Source organism: Antrostomus carolinensis, unplaced genomic scaffold (genome assembly GCF_000700745.2).
Source record: "Antrostomus carolinensis isolate BGI_N321 unplaced genomic scaffold, ASM70074v2 scaffold269, whole genome shotgun sequence".
NCBI classification, from domain to species: domain Eukaryota; kingdom Metazoa; phylum Chordata; class Aves; order Caprimulgiformes; family Caprimulgidae; genus Antrostomus; species Antrostomus carolinensis.
Window position 1 is genome coordinate 6,170 of NW_010338990.1, and position 21,826 is coordinate 27,995.

Below are 21,826 nucleotides of genomic sequence, written 5' to 3' on the forward strand. Positions count from 1 at the left end.
AAATCCTAAATCTAGCTGAACAATTAACGAATAATAAACTTTAGTTTCTGTTAAAATCTGCATGAATGTTCTTATTATTCTAATATAACAGACTGATTTCTAGGAAAAAAAAAAAAACTATTTATGCAGATTTGTTATTTTAAGGTCACTTTAAAAGATTAAATGGAAAACTGCACTGAAAGAGTATCCGATGTATCCATGAAAACGGATATGCCACAAATTTCAGAAGAACAAAAGATGTTATAGGCAGCTATGACTAGTCAGCTTAAAATTAAACATGCTTATAAAAATGGCATAAAAAACACCTGTCAGCATTGGTATAATGAAAGTGAAAAACACAGAATTCAAGTTTCAGAGTATTAATAAGATTATGTAGTACTATAAAGAGAAGTTTAAAATTTGGGTAAGTGAAACTGTTATTTGTGATATACATGACACTTCGCAACTGCATCAGTTACAGCTAAGAGTTCCAGCTGTCCAGCTGGGAGGTTATAGTTTGGAGAAGGTTAAGGAGAGATACTCTCATATCAGCAGCAATGAGAAACCATATAATGATGAATAAAGATTTAGCTATATACATCAAAATATGTCTACCAGCTGGGTAGACGAGGGGAAAGCAGCAAGGCTTTTGATACTGTATCCCACAACATCCTTGTACCAAAGCTAAGAAGGTGTGGGATAGATGAGTGGAAGGTGAGGTGGACTGAGAACTGGCTGACTGGCAGAGCTCAGAACGTTGTGATCAGTGGCGCAGAATCTAGAAGCCTGTAACTAGCGGTGTTCCCCAGGGGTCGATACTGGGTCCGGTCTTGTTTAACACAGAATCATAGAATGGTTTGGGCTGGAAGGGCTTAAAGATCATCTAGTTCCAACCCCCCTGCCATGACCAGGGACACCTTCCACTAGATCAGGTTGCTCAGAGCCTCATCCAACCTGGCCTTGAACACTTCCAGGGGAGGGGGCATCCACAACTTCTCTGGGAAACCTGTTCCAGTGTCTCACGACCCTCACAGTAAAGAATGTCTTCCTAATATCTCATCTAAACCTACTCTCTTCCAGCTTAAAGCCATTGCCCCTTGTTTTGCCATTAACTGCCCTTATGAAAAGTCCCTCCCCAGCTTTCCTGTAGCCCCTTCAGGTACTGTTATTTAATTAAACATGAAGCCTGTATGAATTTATTTCCTTCCCTTTGAAGGAAGCCTCTTCCGACAGTCACATTTTGTCTACTATAAGATTATCATTTACTGGACACAGATTACAATTAGGACATACATGATACAAGCAATTGAAAGGGAAATCATCTTCCAACAGTGCAAAGATTAATGTGCCTATGTTCAGGTGTCAGAGTTCCCAGCATGGTCAATATGGTCAAGGAAGGGCAGCTCAGTGGGCAAGGCACTGGGCATTTACTTCAGGGCAAGACAACTGCTCCTCAAGCTATATTGTAGTGCCTGGCTCCCTAATGACCATAACAGGAGCTAGTTCCTGCTGCGTTGGCAACACACACAAACGTGTCTTGTCTTGAACTGAGCCTCATCCTGCTCTTCCTTATGTTCAATTCCAACTCTCAAATATATTTGGCAAGTCAGTACCACCAGAGAGACTCAAGGACTCCCTTGCTTCTCCAAGGCAGCGGGATAACTCACAATTATCCACCAATATCAAGGCAATAGCGGCTGTCATCCAGCTAAAGCAAGAGCACAAGCAACAGCAACATCTATATACTCATTTATAAAATCCTATTTTCAGTAAGTGTAATTTCAAAATCTTGCAGGCAGTTTTCTTTGGGGAGCAAGAGCAGTTTTAACTATCAGGAAGAAAACTGAGGATCTGATACAACTTTCCCACTCGTCACTATCCACCCTACATCACTATGTTTCCACAAGGGCCTGGTTAATTTACAACCAGACTAGTAGAAAATTTGAAATACCTGGTTGGTACATGTCACCTATTGGTACACGCCGTAGGTAACTGGGGTGAACTTCCTACTCCTGATCTCTTCCAGGGCAAAACACAGAGCAGTGCAACCTGCTTACCCTGACTCAAGTCTCCACCCCACTTTTTAGCACAGAAAAACTTTCACATCTTCTTTATAATTATCACACAAAAAAAGCCATTGCCCATTCTTTTTAAGCCATCAAGGCAAAAAGTTATGATAGCTGGGAAAGGTTTTGATACCTTGAAGAGAGCATCTGCTGTGGAGGGCTGCAAAACCCATGAAGCGAAGACCAAGACCCTCCTGTAACCAGCTGGCTTCTGTGGGACTGTTCTTGTCTGGCACAAGCTTTGTTTCATTTTATAAAAGAACACTCTCTATTGTTAGCACCACAGAGATCTATAAAGTGTTTGCAATCATACATTTTATGCTGAGGAATCACATTACTAATACTCACATTGGCTTTTACATAGACAAGTAGTATGATAATGATGAACTTGTAAGTATTTATACTTGTATTACAGTGCACTAATAAACTGGGCAGAAAGAGTTAGCATTTAAATTTGGGGCCAGAATCTCTCTCCTTTGGCTATAAAGAAAGCACTTGAACTGAGAAAGATATTTTGCAGTAGCAATAATAGGTCCCAAATCCTTGCTGTGTTATTGCCAGAGGGCAGCCTCCCACATAAATTCAGCGTTACAATACTGAATTGAAGCTGTTGTTTGAATAATACAGCTTAACATTATGGGGTATCACCAAAATAATATTTTTCTTGGTTCTTTTTTTCCTCTGATGAACAGATATGTTGCTTGAACTATCTCATGGAATTTCTATGGTATTTTTATAATCAGATTTTTTGCATTGCTCAATGGCAAATCAGACACTACCGCAGGTCAAAAGTATCTATCCTGAAAATTGCACTGATGTGTACTGATACCTACAATCAAAACCTCTAAATTTTAGTAACACTCTTAGACCAGTTTTTTAAATTTTATGTGTGATCATGGAAGAATTATTTATGGAAACTCAAAGGAAAAAAAATAAAGTTGTTTATTTTTTTTTAAATGAAATATAATTTTACAATAGCTTATTTGATTCTTGTTGAATATAAACCGCTGGTCACGCAATGCAGAACTGGCTACTCATTTCAAATAAGGCAAAGACATGGCAAGCAATTTGCTTACTGCGATGTTCTGAAACAATTAAATTGCTAATCAGATGGCATATAACATGGTGATATCAAAATGCTCCAAACACAAAACTATTTTTTGAGTTTATTTTGCATCCAGTACCAACTCAAGAAATGTAAAGTTGTTTATGAATCATGCAATGAATCAGTGAGTTAAACTGCACTCAAACGGCAGTGCTGAAAAGAAGTACCCTTTGCTGAAATCATCCTTGTCACTGCTTATTTATAAATTAGGATGGAATTAATTTCCTCTATTCAAGAAGTTAGTTCATTCAATTATTTGCCTACAGTCTTCTTTAATCAGTGGAAAGAAATCAGTATCTCTAGAAGGCAAACCATTCTACCCCAAAATGTAAGTTTAACACCAGACATAATTTTTAGATAGGTAAAGTTAGGATTTATCTTATTGCATCCAGTGCTAATACAAATCCACACTGTGATCCAAATGCCTGAAGGACAAAGTCTGGTTTCAACTGGCCTGTTTTGCTACAGGGGAAAGCTCAGTGTTTAACTCAATATCCAAATCCTTTTTGTTATTACTACCACTTTAATTTATGACATGAGTGGAGCATTTGCCAAAACCACATACACAAAGCCTTTATTAAGTGTGCAAACTAGACTACTTTTAACTTTTTCTTCTAAGGTAGTTTTGATTCCTTCCTCTAAAATTATGCCAAAGTTAGACAGAAGAAATAAAATTAAAGATTCCATTTAATCACAACCTCTGCATGGTTCTACAATGACGATGTAAGCCTTTCCTCTTTACAATCCCTTTAAAAAACAGGTTTATTTTTTCCAAGATAGTCATATTTGAAGAACAAGCTTTATTTAACTCTATAGCATTTTTAAAATTTAATCTAGACTCTAGAATTAATAGTGCAAACCAGAAAATTAAAATTAGCTATTCTGACTGAATGTCCGCAAAAGCGTGCTTGTCGAGTTGCTAGACAAGTAAAAGCACGAATCACTAATTCAGTTAAAGAAGATAATGTCATACAGATAACTTGATGCTTACTAAAATTTTGTAAAATAATGCAACATTCACATTTCAAGCATTTCTGATAGCGTAAGTGGGGGAATTAAGCTGTCCAAAAAGGTTTACTGAATTTATGTGTTTGAATCCTTTCTTCTTTATATTTTCAAACTTTCCCAATGCAGTAAGATTCCTTCACAAATGATAAAGGAATATACTCATAAGTGCATGGATTATGATGTTTTAGAAGAAGTCCCAGAACTCAAAGAGAACTGTTCTGTTATACACTAAAATCTACACCTTTTCTTAAGAATACTAGAGTTCTTCTAATGAGGTAGGACACTAAAGACATTTTGAAGGCCATCTATTCCTCAAGTGATTTGAGAGAGATAATGAGACCTTAAACATGTTCTGAAGTGGGGAATTACTTTGAAACTTTAAAATATTTTTAAGCAAGTGCCATTGTCTGAAGATGATTTCATACGTCGGTGGTTGGCTTATCAGACACATTCTGTCCTAGGCGGAGGGTGCTGACAGATAAGCTCCTTTAAATGCCTGCAACCTAAAATACTGCCAGGAGTCCGACATACCAGTGTGCGCCCCAGAAGATAACAACACTTGTGTGCATGTCAGCCCTGGCAGACACTGTGGCATTTTGGCATAAAATCCCTTGCAGAAGCCGCCAGGCTCTGTTGGGCAAGCCAGACTGGGCAGGGGGGAGCCATCCTGCTCAGCAGGACTGTCATGGAACAGGAATCTCAGCTGGTGGTAAAACCTACAGCACTCAAAATAAAAATGTATGGGTGCATTTTTCCTTGCTATTTTATTTTTTCTTTATACCTTTTTTCTACCTTTACCTCTCCAATTCTCTCCCCAATTCCCTGGGGGGGTGGGGGGCACTGCAAATGGCTGTGTCTTGTTTGGCTGCCAGTGAAGCTAAACTGTCACATCAAGCAACGTGAGAGAAAAAAAGATCTGTTTGGAAGCTGTGCTGTGGGTGTCCCTTCTTGTTCCAAACCCTTGCAGTGGCTTTGAGAGTGCAGTAGCTCCAAGAAACTTTTGTTAAAACCTTGAACACTTCGAGGCCTGGAAAGGCTTAAATATTCCATACAAAATGTGGTAATTTAAAAAACAATAATAATTTAAAAAAATCAAAATAGGATCTTGCTTTAAAATCACGCTGACAACATCCCAATAGCATAAAAATTGCAGCTTTCTCACTTCCATCCTCAGCTACCTACAAATTAGTAACTACTTTGTTCAGACAATTTGGCAAGGCCTCTGCTATGTCACTTCATAAAATGTTATATTGAATTCAGCTCAGGTCCTCTGTTTATGTATAATCAATGCTAAAATATAAAAGGCAAAAAATCCTGGGCTGACATCAGACACAGTAAACATTTTACATTTATTTCAAGTAAATCTTATGACTCCCTGTGGTTTGATTTTAATACAATCTAATTTAATTTATTTCAAACTCCCCCTTTTTGCCTTCTGTTAAGCCTCCCTGCTCTGACCCACTCCATCCATTCCTCATAGTTTTTCTTTCTACACAGAACTGCCCGTGTTCCCATATCCATAAACGCTTACATTATTTACTTTTGTCACTGAGCCAGGGGAACAAGCACAGTATCCCCTTTAGCAGCAACAACATTTGTAAACAGGCTTGACGTCCAAAAAAATCCATTTCCAGTTTGTTCTGTTTCCAGAAATAAAAATATTGTTTAGCCCAGTTGAAAACTTTTTCATTAATGTAAGACACAACTATTTTTCAATGTTTCAGATGCACTTAAAGGTTATATGATACACGGATTCTTCATGAAAAGCCAGGCACCTTAAAGTCTAACAGTATTGCTGCATAGTAGCACACAAGGGATAATAAATATACTTAAAAGAACTATTGAACTGGTTAATGTATAAGAGAGCAAACATTTTATGGAAAATATATTATTTCAGGTAAGAATGCTTCTGGGTTGCTTATTAGAAAGTAGTTACATGGTCTTATTAGAACTAATAGTGACTAAAAAAAGTCTGCTTTCAAAAGGAGAAGAGGTGACATAAAGAGACAATTTCCATCCAAAAGAGAAAAAATACTGTACAGGATCTTATACTCAGAAGTTTATTCCTGACTGATCCAACAGACTAACAACAATCTAGGTTCTTCTCTGTATTTCACAGCTGGGCATCATCCCATAAACACAAGCCCCACACAGTTTCCCTTTTAATAGTTACAGAGGTAAAAACAGATAGATACATTAAAAAGGTTACTTGATCCTGCAAACATGATGCAAGCTGATACTTGTTAAAATTACTTAACTCACTAAGGGAGTTATGATTTTAGGGTTTTTTTATTTCTATAAATCTGAGAGGCACATGACAGAAATACAGAATTAATCCAATTGCTCAGTCATAAGTCACTTGAAGTTTTTAGAGAGAAAGGGAAATGAAAATCTTAGCATGAAGAAGCCAGATTGTCATGGCTCTCTAAGAAAACAGAAGGATCATGAACTAGTGATATTTTAAGAAGTTGTTATAGTTTATGTTTTAGAAGTACTGAAGAAGAAATATCTAAACAAAGTAAGCAGATAAATAAATAAATAAAAGTGCCTTTACCAGCTTGTGCTCCTTATCCCCAAAAGAAGACTCAAACCTATCTGTCAAGACAACACTGCTTTATATACATTCTCCCTCTGCAGCCTCTCTTTGTACCAGTTTTTTCAGTCAGAAGAGTCAACAAGTATTATACAACACTGATTACTCAAATAAGCAAGTGAGCCATAGAAGGAACTTCAAATTTGGCAGTATAAGCAGAAGTGAAAACAGATGCTGCAGATGAACTGAAGATACAGAGCAATATTAAGAATATTAGAAATATGGAAATGCAACTGAAACATTTAAAAAGAAAGAAAAAGGAAATTCCAGTAAAAACTACCAATCTAATTACTCAAAACGTACTTATCAGAGATTCATAGAATGGTTAGGATTGGAAGGGACCTTAAAGATCATCTAGTTCCAACCCCCCTGCCATCAGCAGGGACACCTTCCACTAGATCGGGTTGCTCAAAGCCTCATCCAGCCTGGCCTTAAACACTTCCAGGGAGGGGGCATCCACAGCTTCTCTGGGCAACCTGTTCCAGTGTCTGACCACCCTCACAGTGAAGAACTTCTTCCTAATATCTCATCTAAACCTGCCCTCTTTCAGCTTAAACCCATTTCCCCTTGTTTTGTCATTAATTGCCCTTATGAAAAGTCCCTCCCCAGCTTTCTTGTAGGCCCCTTCAGGTACTGGAAGCCGCTATAAGATCTCCCCGGAGCCTTCTCTTCTCCAGGCTGAACAGCCCAACTCTCTCAGCCTGTCCTCATAGGAGAGGTGCTCCAGCCAGGGACAAAAGGAAATTTTTCACACACACTCAAGAATTGCCTAAGAATTTTAGCTGAAGAATAGTACAGCAAAACTTTTTATTATGCTTGATAATTAGAGTTCCACAAATAAGACAGTAAGTGCCTCATGGTCATTAAGTCCTTAGGAAAGAAGCAGGATGAAGAAAAACAACGGAGAATAGAAAGAGTTCAAGATTTCAGGTGGATGCCTTCAGTATGTAAGGACACATGCAGGCAAAAGGACACAGGTTTACACATGGAGGCACACAAGGAGAGAGCAAGTCTGGCTACGATGACACGGGACAAGCAGAGAAAACAAACTATTTTGTGAAGAACCTCTGTGTAGTGAAACAAACATACAGCTCATCTGTTAATCAAAAAATAGTAATTTATAAATAACCACTGACACCCACGATCTATTGTGAGCATTCTCCAATTTGAAGCATAAATCAAAATAAAATCAAATAAAATAGTAATCAGAAATGAGGCATACTAGATCTGTAATATATGCAAGCTTCAGTGGCTTAGCATTTCCTAAGCCTTCATGACAGTGTATTTGTTTATGCACAGTATTACGGAAGAGGCATCTGTTGAAGGTCAAATCTAGACAGATGTGCAAGGATTCAGAATGAATAACCAAGAACCCAGCATTTAACGTAACTCCTCCTGCCATAGCAAAGGAAGTTATCTTGGCAGAGATCCTCTTCCACTTTAGTGGCAGATAAGAAATAAACCCCTTTTGAAACACCACCTCGTAGTGTTTGTGGCTGACATTTGTAGTGCATCACAGCAGTTGAAAATCCAGGAACAGAAAGACCTACATAAAGACCTACCACAGAATTTGAACTATTTGCAAAAACCTTTGCCATATTTATTAGATAAGTAGGGATTTAGATAAGGGCTACATGTAAGAAAAAATTTTAGCCTAAATACCTTGAACATGTTTACATATACTAGGTAGAATAAGGTATTGTTGTGTTGCAAATACAACAGTATGCTAGGGTTTCATACTCAGAAGTTTTTGTAACAGCTTAAAACCAAACAAGACTGTGGTAGTTTCACTTGGCTAGCAGCTAATCACAGCTGTTCGCTCACTCCCCATCCCCCAGGGAATAGGGGAGAGCATTGGAGGGGTAAGGGTAAGGAGACTTGTAGGTTGAGATAAGAGCAACTCAATAATTGAAATAAAACTTTAAATAATAATGATATTAAAATAATAATGATAATAATAGTGGTAATAAAACATGACAATGAGTGATACACAGTGCAATTGCTCACCACCCACAGACCTAGCCCGGCTTGTTCCCAGATAATGATCCCGGAGGAGCAACAATCCCAAACCGAAACCACAATCCCAGAAGACCGAGAGCCCGAGTGAAAGTCAGAGAGCAAGAGACCCTTATTAATATACTGAACGTGACATTATATGATATTGAATATCCTATTGGCACACCCAAATGCCAATTTATCTTATTAATTTAAATATTCCGTGTCCCTTCTAGGTCTTGCACTTGTGGACTAACAAAACATAATAATAAGTCCTTCAACTTCCAGTGACAAAAATGAGAACATTGGTATGTTATCAGTGTTTCTCTCATAACAAATTCCAGGCTGAAACCAAAACACAGCACTGTTCTAGCTACTAAAAAGAAATCTAGTTCTGTCCCAGCTAAAAACCAGGGCACCAAAAAAAACTCAAGCTTGTTGTGCTATTGAACTTCTGCAGAACTCACTGAAGTCTGTTGAGAAGAAATCATTAGCATGCATGTAAGTAACCAGTCAAAGTTCAAGGATCATCACCAGGCAGTAGTTAATCAGCACCTTCAACGATGAGAAAGTTCAGGAGGTGCTAACCCCCTCCTGCTCCTGCACAGAGTGCTTTTTGCCTCCCGCCTCACTTCTGTTTGAAAGGAAGGTGGAAGATAAGCCTGTCTGAACTGACACACCAGGGGTTTCTGTAGGAATGGCTCTGAGCAGTTTGCTGCGAAGCCTGAAGCAAACACAGCCAACCAAGCAAGCATGCCAATGCATGTCCCACTCTGGGAAAAAGGTGTGCTCATAAACACAGATCAAGCAGAGAATAGTGGAAGATGCTGACTGTCAAGGAGTGAATCACACAGAAAACCACAACAGGATACCAACATATGCACATGTGAAATTCTCCTTGGTTCAATTTTTTGTGGCAGGTGGCACTGGGGTTTATCCACTGTGTGAAGAAAGCTGATGTGTCCTCATAAATGCACAAATATACCCCACAGGTGTAACTTTCAATGTTCTTCCCCAGGCAGTGCGAAGAGAACATGTTCTTTACCAGCACAGTATCACTGCTAGCAGGCCTGAGGCAGACCAAGGAACTGCTGACATCTGTCTGGAGTGAGATACCAGAGGCCAGAGTGACTTCAGTAGAACTTACATCACCTACAGCAGACATGCAGCTGTCTTCAAAGCACAACTGACCAAAGCGAAACCACTCCTAGGGAGAGCATGCAAAACAGTGAGTCACTTGTAGCAGATATTACTCTTTCTTGATATGCTGCTGAAGGACATGCTGATACTACATTTGAGAACAGGTGAAAATATGAGTGCAAAGTGGCTGGAAACTTGACCCTTTCAGAGTAGCACATGTCATTTGGCCCTTACTCTACGTACAACAACACTAAAAGCAATGGAGGACTTCAGGAAAAGTGAAGAGCAACATACCGACAACTAACTGACAAAAAGGCAGCCAGTTCTGAGGTGCATAAATGTATTTCTGTATGCATTTTTGTGTGAAAAATGTTTATCTGCTTACATTTCCTAATTTAAACTGTAGAATCAAGGATCTTATGCCAACTTTTACCTAGCTGGAAAGATAAAAATTGTGCAGAAATTGTAATAGTTCTGTGATGAAGATGCTTTCAACATAACTTCTTTATGTACTCTAGTCACCAAAAAGCAGTTGTTTTACCTCTTAATATTAAGCAATGCCCAAGGTATCCCAGTGGGAGTGTTGAAAGCAGGTAGCAATTTCTCTCCAAGCTCCACCGCCTTTTTTCGGAAAACCTGGAAGTTAAGAGGAAACAAAGTGTTGGAAAATGCATTGTTGCTCCCACTAAATTAATTTAGATAATACTGTTACCGAGCATATAGAATAGGTCATCTCAGCACAACGAAGCATCCCTGTTTTTTTAGAATGATGTCAAAGGAATGAAGCAGCACTACCTGTTTTCCAATGCTCAGATTGTATTGTTGTGCCCAATGCATCCGGCACAACCAGCATCAAGCCAGAGACATCAGAGCGGCCAGACTGGCCCCAATTTGTGCAGAGCTGCCTGCCTGCTCCCTGCCAGGGCTGCTCTGGGGTCAGGGAGCAGGGCCGTTAGCCAGGCACGCTGCTGGGTCTGGGATGGCTCCCAGGCAGCTCCCGGTCTCCAGTGACACCTCCTCTCAGAGCAGTGGGGATGCTGCCACAGAAGCGCAGCCTTTGCTCTGTGTGAGGTGTATTAATGGTGGCTCAGTGTGCCCTGGGAACCCGGGCTGGATTGCTGTATACCTGCCATACCGTGAATGTATGTGCTGCATGGGCAACCTGTGGCAAAACCAACCCCATCCCTGCCTCTCCAAAGGTGGGGAACAACAGAAAAAACCCAACAACAAGAAAACCCACTATTCTTGCAGCACCATAGTCTTATGTACTCAGCTGGCTTATACCCAGTTGGGCATCAGTGCCATGATTAATAAAAAAACTGGAATATACCCGTACAGATAACTGAGACTTAACTGGTCTTTAGCATGTAAATAGTTTTAGATTTAATCTTAAAAACAAGAAGTAAAAAGTCCCCATTTGCTTAACATGTACCCATAAGAATGATGAGCAATTCAACATCAGGAACTTTTTATGTTCAGAGAAATAGTTACAAAGCTAGAACAGAAGATTTTGCTCTCCTTCAACTGCTAGCTCAACTCAGGTTACATTAACCTGACTTCTCAAGCACTGAGTGCTCTAGTAAGAGAGTTTTTAATTAGAAGCAATATTGTTCCAACTTAAATATAGAAACTTATTTAGTGATTTCAATACGTGGATGTTCAAGGCCTATTTGCTTGGAATTACACTGGGAACCTGTGTAACACTGAAAGGGATTATCCCAGTTGTAGTAGTCAAAATAGCAAAGTCACCTTCATCATTCTCTCTTTCTAATAATGGCTCCCTTCAATTCATTTTTTGCCCTCAGACATATTAATGATGAATTTTTACTTATGTATGTATTAGAAATCAACTTGTACACTTGATGCATCTCACATTGTAGCCAAGTACGGTACAGCAATTTTCCAAGAAGGAAAAAAAATGCATATATGTTTATAGGAATAAATAAATAAAGACATTTGCTGATCAAAACAAAGTAATGAAGAAATTTCTTTCCACACAAATAAAATACAATTTATAAAATCTCACTTTCTAAAAGCCACTTTGAGTAAAGTTTTTTATTACTGAAAAAGACGTGATCAGGAGAGAATATAAAACTCTGGGATAATCGTGTTACCATAAAGAAGCTCCAGACTACCCCACAATCTTTTCATATGACACAGATCTCAAGATTTCTGTGACAACAGTCCAAGATTTAAAATTAAAGTACAAGATATTTTGAGGAAAGTTAAGCAATTTGAAGCCATATTATGGCTGGAGTCAGAAAACTTTTTTGAGTGGATTGCATGTGAGTGCTGGAAGAAACTTGAAGCAAAGCAGCAGGGAAAACAATTTGCTTGGAAATCCCTTCATAATCCATGTTAATTCTGACTTCCTGGTTTACCAATTGTGTGGATTCTGCTGAGAATTAGTTACGGATTTGTGATCTTCATCCAGCACATAATTCAGCCTCCCCAAGGGTTAAAAGCTGAGGGACTTTCAGTAACAGTTGGTGCAGAACATAATTATCTCGTAGTAGATTTCCTTGAGAGGAGCCAGCGACAGTAACCCCACCAGGAGCACACAAGCTTCCCCCCTGGTTACACTATTCAGCCACAATTTTTCACCTTGGTCTGCTCAACCCAAACCTGTGCTTTGCTTTCAGCACAAGAGAGGCCTCCTCAGCCTTCCACAACATATGGTACAATCAAGTCATCAGCTTATCTTACACCTCTGCCCCGAAACACTGAAGTATTAACAGGAGAGCGGTTATGACGACCCCCTGCAAGCAACAGGCACACAAGGACCCCAAATTTCTGAAGAGGCATCTGCTGAGCAGTGTAAAACCCTATCTTTTGCCATATGTAAAGGGGGTAGATGTTTTATTTTACAGAATGCGGTTAAAGGTGCCATATGTACTTTTTTTAGGTGTGTATTTGAGGATAAGAGGAGATCTCCCTTTCAAAAAGCACATAGGTGATTAAGCATAGCAGTGGCAGCAAGGGTTAGTAACTGCTGTACCTTACAGGCTGTATTAATCCTTCAGCATTAAAAAGATTACATGCAAGCTCAGAAAGAGGTCTGTTACAATAATTGCTTCTGGACAAAATTGCAACATTTTAGCATCTTAATTAAAGATTTGATGTACAGCAATAATGCTTTACTTTCAAATAGTTCTACCAACTCTCACATATTTTTTCAATTCTATTGTATTTCTTTTATAAATTAAGAACCCAATTTCTTTCAAAATAAAATTGCCTACTTCATGGAAATGTCAAAAATAATGGTTATTAAAAAAAAAAGCACTTCTCATAAGGAAATAGTGTTCCACATATGGATATGCAAGGAAAATGTAATTCACTTCTGATAGGGACAGCACTCTGAACACCAACATTAGAACACACAGTGAAACTGGGCTTTCTAACTTCCTTCTTGTCCAAAATGCACCTCTTCCAATGTAGTAAACAATTTTCCTAGTAGGCATCTAGGAAAAAAGAATTAAAAAATTATTTTTAAACCATCATACAATTTTGGAACAAGTCTTGAGGTGAAAATGCACTTCTTGTTTACAAGAGAATTTCACCAGGTTATTACTAATACATGCTAGCGATTTTGCTTCCCCTTCCAAAGTTAAAAAAAAAGTCAGCTATGGACATTACCCAATTTTATCTTTAGGGCTAATTTAGCATGGCTGAACAACTGTCTGCTAAATCACTATCTATTAAATAGAATAGTACAGGCAAGAATGACAAGAATACAACACCACTCTGAATGACTGAACACAATAAATAGCAACTTCACGCAGCAAAATTATGCTCTTTCAGCAAGGGTAAAAGGGTGAAGATTAATAAAGGAACCACTTTATTTTTCAATTTGCAGCTTTAATGGTTAAAAATAATAATAGGAAAAGCGGGTGTTGTAATTATTGCACACTGTTCACAATGTTCAGCATATTTTTCTTTTGCAGAAGCTTCTGATATTGGACAAGAAATAAATATTGTAAAGGGCAAGATTTTTTTTTTTAATAATAAAAATAAAGAAACAACAGAAATTTCTACTTAATATCTCTATTCCTGACATAAATTTCAACTTTTTGCCAAGCCCTAATCTCTCTCTGCTATCACTCAGTACAGTCATTTTTTTGGTAAGCAAAAAGTATGACAGTCATTACTGAGACACACAGAGTAAAGGCAGAAATGACAGAGCACAAAAACGAGAGATGTGATATATAATAAAGGAAAAGATCTACAGCAGAATTTCCCATCATAGTGGTTATCTTGAGAGGCTTGAGGACTTTTCCTGGCCTCTCCTCATGGATGCTCCGTCAGTGGTAATGAAGTACTCCAACCAGATCAGACCTGGCAGAAGCTGTCATGGTCCCATGCCTGCACCCAGGCCTCACCCCACACTTAGTTCTCATGGTTTAGATATCTACCTAAAAGTGTAAAAGTCTACAAACCACTCCCAAGACCTCCATGACTTATTCCACTGCTCTATCATACCTAGACTGCATGTTTTAAGGAAGAGGGAATGTGGAGTTATTTCCCTGACACATCAGCTGTCCCTTCACCAGGTGATGGAATGAGTAAGCCACACCATCACCAATCACTTCTTTTAAATTGAGTATTCAGAGGAAAGTATTGTGGCTACCTTTAAAAAGCAACTAAACCACTAAAAATTGCACTGACATTTAACTCAGCTAGATACTATACTACAACAAAGAAAATTATTCTATGTGAAGCACTGTGATTCAGGAAAGAAAATTATGATTGAAACTCAGAAATACAATATTTGACACCATAAAGTTAGGGAAGATAGTAAATGTTTTCTCAAGCATTTCTCTCCAACCAGATTTTTGCCAGAAGACAGATTTTGGACGCAATATAATCCTTCTTTATAAATTCAAAATATTATTAACATTGTTTAAAAGGTTTATGTAAGATCTCTAACAAACTTGTAGGATAGTGGTTCTCACTGTGTGAAGGTCTTGCATAAGAAAGTCTCCTCTGTGAAATAAACACATGGACTCCTTCACACTCTTCAGTCCTACTCATAATTAAAATTAGCACTAAAGCAAATTAGATACTTACTATAGTCATATAGAAGATTATACAGAAGATAGTTACTACATTTTCTATCAAGATCCTGTTTACATTAGTAGGCTATGAATTGTTAGTTAAAATAAGATCAATGCTCAGAAAGCAGCACCTCCGTTGTCCCAAGTTACCAATCTCAAGTGCCTTGCAAATACAAAAGACACATCAAACCCTGCCACCATTACTCCAAGCCAGCAATTCTTCGAACAACATTTGTATAGGCAGTAACATGTAAACAAGAAATCCACCTCACTGCTGCACACATGCAGCTTTCCTGTTACTGTCTGTTAGTTCCACAGGCAACACACATACTATGCCAAGGAGCAAAACATTGTTTTCTCACCCCATTAGATATTCTTAATTATTTTTTAAATACATAGAAATATTTTTGGGTCTTCATAAAAGAGAAGAAACTAACTTCCCCTACCATGCCCCAACTGCACAAGCTGCTAGGATGGATGCTTTTGCACAACACTGTACCTGTGCACGTCATGGTTCCCAGTGCCAACACTCATCTACTTCCTCAGCAACTATAATCTGCATCTTTCATTCTAGTAGGACTGCTAGCACTATTACTGAAAAAGGTAAGGAAAGTAACCACTTTTACATAGAAGTATGTCCATTAGCAGTTTTCCTGCAGTAATTGGTTTTCAAATAAAAATCTCCTTATTTCTCTCAAATGTGACCTTAATTCAATGAGGTACTCTTGCTTAGAAAAACATTTTGGGAATGGGTTCTCCTTACTTTGTGCCACTGATGCAAATGCAGAGGTTTAGGGCATGAATTAAGACAGAGAGACTGGATGAAAAGAAGTTGTGAACTGAATGAACCAAGTTCCAAACACTCACTTAATTTAAAGTTATTACTCACATTCTCTACACAATCTTGTGGCATGCAGATATCAAAGTGTGTTTCGTGATATTTTTTAATGGATTTAGAGAAAAAGTCTTTTTCTTTTAAAAGAGATTCTTAAAAGATGTCATACATTCAGAACTGTGTTGCTCATGTTAGAAGACCCAATCCCACAATCAATAAGATTTTGCAGGTTCTTGTGTCTTATCAAATCTTATTAGGGAAAAGATTCCCACAGAGAAATGAAGATCTGTCTGCAAAGATGCAACCAGCGGGCTAAGACCAGAGCTGTCATTTGGTGAGCACTGGTTTTCATTATAGTGCAAGAATGTTATCTCCTCTGGATAAACAAAAACATTTCCTCTAGCTGGAATGACAAATCCCTTTGAAAATGTTATATTATCTCATAACAGATTTTATTGCTGTTGCTAATCAGGAAGAAAACACAGGAAACAAAGAAATATCTTAGAATTGCATATGAGGCACATATAATTAAGAAAAGAGCATAACATGGTACAATATCATAAATGGAAGAACAGCCGGAATCCTGCCTTAAAAAGTCCTCCACATGAAGGGAAACCAAAAGTTAAATTTTAACACCAGAGGAAACAATCCTGCGTTTTGGTTTTTTTTCAATTGACAAAGACATTTTCTTCACGTTTCTAATTCTGTCAAATTAAGGATTTTTCATTTTTGTTTTACATTTACAGATAAAAACTGACAAGCCACTAAGTAAGATTTATTGCTTTCTTTCCTGTACCTGACTGCCTTTCCCAGTAGTGTAAAGAATGAATATTTCAGTGTAAAAGCAGGAAACGAGAGCAGAAAAATGAACAGGGACAGGCCGCTTTGCTGCTCTTCAGAACACTGAATAGAAATCCTTTCAGCGTAACAAATGTCAATTTAGGTTAAAAGCAATCTGCTAACAAAAGAGAACTCTTAAAAGAACTGTTTCAATATCTCCTTTACTGAGAAACAATCCAGGATTTTTGCTATGTTTGCATTTGTTTTATTTTTACAATGAAAGATTACAAATGCTACAAAAATTGTGGCACTACACCTGATGTACCAGAATACTTCAAATAGTGTAAGCTGCAATCTTCCACTGTCTTCAATATCAAGTGATACCACACTTAAGTGTCATATTATTTGAAACCATTTCCTATAACATATTTTCAGTGTTAATGACACCTGGATAAGTTACCCAGCTGCTGGCATTAATTCAGCTGCAATTACTGCTTTTACAATTACTGTCATCTTGACACTAGCTGGTGGTTTTGAGTTTAATTTCATTCAGTACTTGCTTACTCCTGGCTAAGCCAAGTCAGTCATGAATTATGCATGCTATAAGGTGAGGAGACAGTTAATAACATTTCTGGAAACAAGTATTGTAATGAGTCACGTCAGTGTGGTAACCAGTACCAAGAGAAGGAGCCCAATGGACTTCATTTGGACCTTCACAGCTGTAGTAATATTTATTGTACACCCAGATTCAGAAGTGCTGAGAGCATGTTATGAGTATTTTCCCCAGGAAATAGACTGGGTTCAAGACCAACTCGCTAGCTCTGGGCCAGCCCTGGTTCTGCTGGACCTTAGCAGAGCTCATGTGAAATGCCACACCAACGCATGAGCCCACCTCCAGCCCAGGGCTGCACCCAACCTCATGTCTTCCTACCAGAACACAGAAGAGGACAGTGCATTAAAAATGAGTGGCTCCACTCAAGGCTACACCTACAACGGCCAAAGTCAGAGCTAATCAGCACAACTGACACCAAAGTCAGCATCACGCTGTTCAGCACTCTTGAGTTTTGGGAAGGCTTTCTGGTTTGTAAGCATAGCATCAGATCCACCTGCAGCACCTTTACCCAGCTGTACAACTTTGCTAAGAGCTAATAAGCCTCCCCTCAGTCCCCAAGACCAGAGGGTCACTGATGGATGAGTGGAGCAGGCCTGGCTCTCCTGGGGTTGCACCACCCTCGATCTCAGAGCCTCAACTGGACACAAGAAGTTTCTTGACAGAGGCAAGGGGGTGCTTCTGCACTAATACCCGAAAGCATCCCATACTGCCTGTGCTGCCTGAGCCAAACCCACCAACATGGGCACCCCAGGCATGGTCAGCCCAGACAGTGAAGAGCTGACTATGTGCTGGAAATTTAAATCAGCATCTTTTCCCTAAAAAGCATGGTGAAGGAAACAAAGCGTGCTTTAGCTCCTTTACAAAGCATGGTTTGTCACACCTTCACCTGAGAATTTTGACTGGACAGAGCAGCATTTTATTTTACTGAGAATTTTAAAATGTCACCCCTCCCTGAAGACTGGGCTTCTATCCCGCTGGGATGGCGGCAGAGGGAGCACAAGTTAAGCTGTGGCACAGCGCAGTGCAGGGACATCTTGGGCTTAGGAGGTGTCATTAATCCTAGGAAAAAGACTAAAAAATAATAATAATAAAAAACCCTTAGCTTGGTATATAATCTGATATGCTTCCCTCATTAAAATTCACAAAGCAGCACTAGTTTTCATACAAATCTCTCCCTCACACACATAAACACAGCTGCATAAAGCAGGAGGAATGTTTCATTTAAAAATAATTACAATCTGCAGCCATTCCCATAATCCTTCTCAGAATCCACCATCATACAATGCTGAGCTGGAACATGCTAAAAGACAAACAGTTTCCAGTGGAGAGAGCCTGGATACTTAAAGATCCTGTAGTAAAATGGAACTTTCTATCCCAATCTAGGGCTGAAACAGCCACAGGGTAGCATTTATAACGCGATCTTCAGTATGGGAATTCAAAGCTTCTATTTGACACATCTGTGAGAGCAGCAGCCATCAGAGCACCCAAACCTTGTGAAAGCTCTTGGCACCCAAGATGACATGGTGATTCAGGAAGGTGCACCTAAGTTACCAGCTTTTGAAAATCTTAATTGTAGAAGTATGAAAATAACCTTACTGGAGAGATTCAGGCAGCTTGTGGTATCTGTGAGTAACAACTCTATCTCATCTCACCTGCAAACTATTAGAGCAGTACATATCCTTTTCACAACTTGAAGAAATAAACACTTTAATAACAAACAAAAGCTTTTAGGTTTGTACTGCCCCTTCCAGAATACTCCAGTATGCTGGTCACCAGCTTGTAGAAGCAAATCCACTTAAAAAAGATATTTATTACAAAAACTAGATTACACTTAAAAAATAAATTTAAAATACCTTCTTTTATTAAATTAGCCTTTTTTGTTATGGTTTCACTGATGGCAAGAAAATGAATTTTCTTTTCTATCTGATTGTTGTACCAAAGGAGGCACATAGTACCATGAAGGCTTCCCCCCTGCTGTAGAAAAGACTGTAGAGAACTTAAACAAATAGAAGTAACTGGATTAGAGAGATTTCCAGATTTAATCCAAATATACATAGCAACAAGCACAAAACCCCTCAAGTTATCAGAAGTAGCTAATACATGTAATTACTTCAATTGTTTTTTTAACTAAAGAATTTCTAAGTAGATATATTGTATTTGATTGTCTTATTTTAGGAAGGCCAGTAATAAATGGTACAAACTGGCAGAAAGAATGCAAGGCATAAAACAAAGACATATTAATGTACAGTAACTTACATCTGACTTGCATTTTAAAATCGGAAAGAAGGAAGGAACTGCTAAATAACTGCAGAATTAAAAAATCATAAAGGAAAGGTTTGTTCCAGTTATATTTAGTTATTTCCTTTGTGCTATTCATTATTACTTATACAAACATAAACTCCAAGAACTACTTAACAGGAAGAACTTTTAGACCAGAAGAGAAAAAGTAACTGCTAATTTATCTACTAATGTCAAGAAAGCATTAGTTTTTTTCAAAGTTTATGTATAATTACACAATTAAAAGCTTAGCTCCAACCCATTAGTACCTGGAAAGCTCAGGAACCAACCATTTATTAACATCTCTGTTGTGATAATTCAAGAAAGGGTGGTGATAAATGTACTGAACAAATTTTAACGATTGCCTGTAATAAAAGGAATTTGTTAGCTATACAAGCCTTTGAGAATTCCTCACCCCAAACTCGGGACAGCCTTAATTTTTCAAGAGGTGCGGTACACAGCATGCACAATGAGTAATGAGTTGGATTTGCTGCGTACATGCAGATCAACTGTGTGCTGGCAGCTGGCTCCCGAGGTCCAAACCACAGGTTAACAAGACTTATGCCTACAAAAGCTGTGCTCAAATCTTAAGATTCTGAAATCCCACACCACCCCAAATAAGTAAATTATGAAACAGCCCAGCATCAGTAAATCAGTGACAAAGATTTGGGATGCCAGTCTTGTGTCCTGTCAGCAATAGAAAGCCTGGAATCTCAGGTCTGCAGTCAAATAAGGCATGTATTTCTAGCATGGGCAGACAGCAAGCTAGCAGGTATTAAAACCGCTAGCAGCCCCTGCCAGAGGACTGAGCCCACACCTAAGAGCTAGTGGAAGTTTTAAATCTCTGTTTTTACCCAATATACACATTAAGTGGAAGAGAATATTAACCCACTTCATATGTATTAACACTATGGTATGTCCTGCTCTGAACAGCAGGCAGCACTGTAAAAGGCAACTTACAACTGCACAATTAAAAGATGAACAGACACTATCAGTAAAAAACTCCTTCCCGAGACCCCTCCATCCCCAACACAAGAAAGCCCTCTCAAACCTGGCAAAGTCCAATATTCAAATACTTGGATGCTGGTGAGAGACACTGTCAGCCCTAGAAGTAACTCGTAGACTAAAACCAGGCAAGGATGTCAAGAGCACAAAATACGTCACATATTTAACCCTCAGGTCTTCTACAGTTAAGGAAGATGATACATGTATTTGAAAACATATTGGATGTAAGTAAATAGGAATGGAATTAAAAATATGGCATATATAATAGAAAATCATTATATTGTGAAGCCATACAGAAAACATCTGGACATCATCTTAGAGGTCTGTGTTTTTCCTGATTAAGGAAGCAGCTGCCTTAGCAAAATTACTCATATCCACCAGTAATGAAGAGTATCTTTTAGTACAATTCCTCTGTTAAGCCACAAGCATCTGCTTCCTAATTTTCTTTTTATTTAATCTTGTGTACCCAGCCTAAGTGCTGTAACAACAAATTTAAATAGCTGCCTCATTTTACATCTTGCAAGCTATCATATCTAAACAAAGAATAGCACTTTGCATATGAAACTCTCCTTTCAAGCAGGTGACCATTGAGAGGTGATTTGCAACACCATCTGTGTGAAAGCAGAGGGGGGGGTGGAGGAGCCTAATAAACTTTGCATGGTGAATCAATAATTACATACTTAACCTAGCATAAAGTGCTAACAGAAGATTAATTCCTGGTCTTGTAAATTTGAATGTATCTTTTAATTCCAATATCATTAAGTGATTTAGAGTGATGCCTTCACTCGAAAGTACACTCTTACACCACAGTGGCAAGCACAGAAAAGGCTAAAATCATTCTGTGTAAATAAAGGGTATTCTATCTGCTTTTTAACATCAACTCAACAGCAAATGGAAAGCTCTTTATTTTAGCCAGTGTTACATGATTCAGACAGTTTGTTCCAGCTGTTAATGGAAAGAGTTTTAAATGATGCTTATCAAACATGCAAGTATAACAATGCGAACAGGATACCAAGTATTCCTACTTTAATTGTTCTTTTGCTCATTTTTTTTTTCTAACTTCATTTATGCACTTTAATATTTCACTCCAGCATCAGAATAATAGCTTAATGAAACAACTCTCGAGAGTTGGAATCAAAAGGGTCCTTGGACAAAAGGGTCCAAGGCTCAGGATCTTCCTTGAACCAACCACTAGCTAATAGGTACCTACAAAGCACACCTGGTCAGTTCACTGAGCCAATGGAAAAAAATAACTACTTTGTCTTTTAGCTCTGGTCCCCCTCAAAAGGGCAGCCTTCCTGAATCACCACACAGTCGCAAACTGACACCGTCACAGGTATTTTAATTCAGGTCTTTATATTACTCAGAGGCCAGTC

The 21,826-nt window shown here is 38.5% G+C and overlaps 1 protein-coding gene across 1 annotated transcript in view; it reads right to left on the reverse strand.

Annotated features, from left to right (window-relative positions):
- Nucleotides 1-10,427: 10,427 nt before the first annotated feature.
- LOC104530926 (mannosyl-oligosaccharide 1,2-alpha-mannosidase IA-like) overlaps nucleotides 10,428-21,826 on the reverse strand; it is a gene marked incomplete at its 3' end in the record, with an annotated part of 47,398 nt that continues 35,999 nt past the window's right edge. Inside the window, exon 4 of the mRNA XM_010175661.1 lies at nucleotides 10,428-10,522. Within this exon, the coding sequence (XP_010173963.1) occupies nucleotides 10,428-10,522 (95 nt within the window). The remainder of the gene's footprint in view (nucleotides 10,523-21,826) is intronic.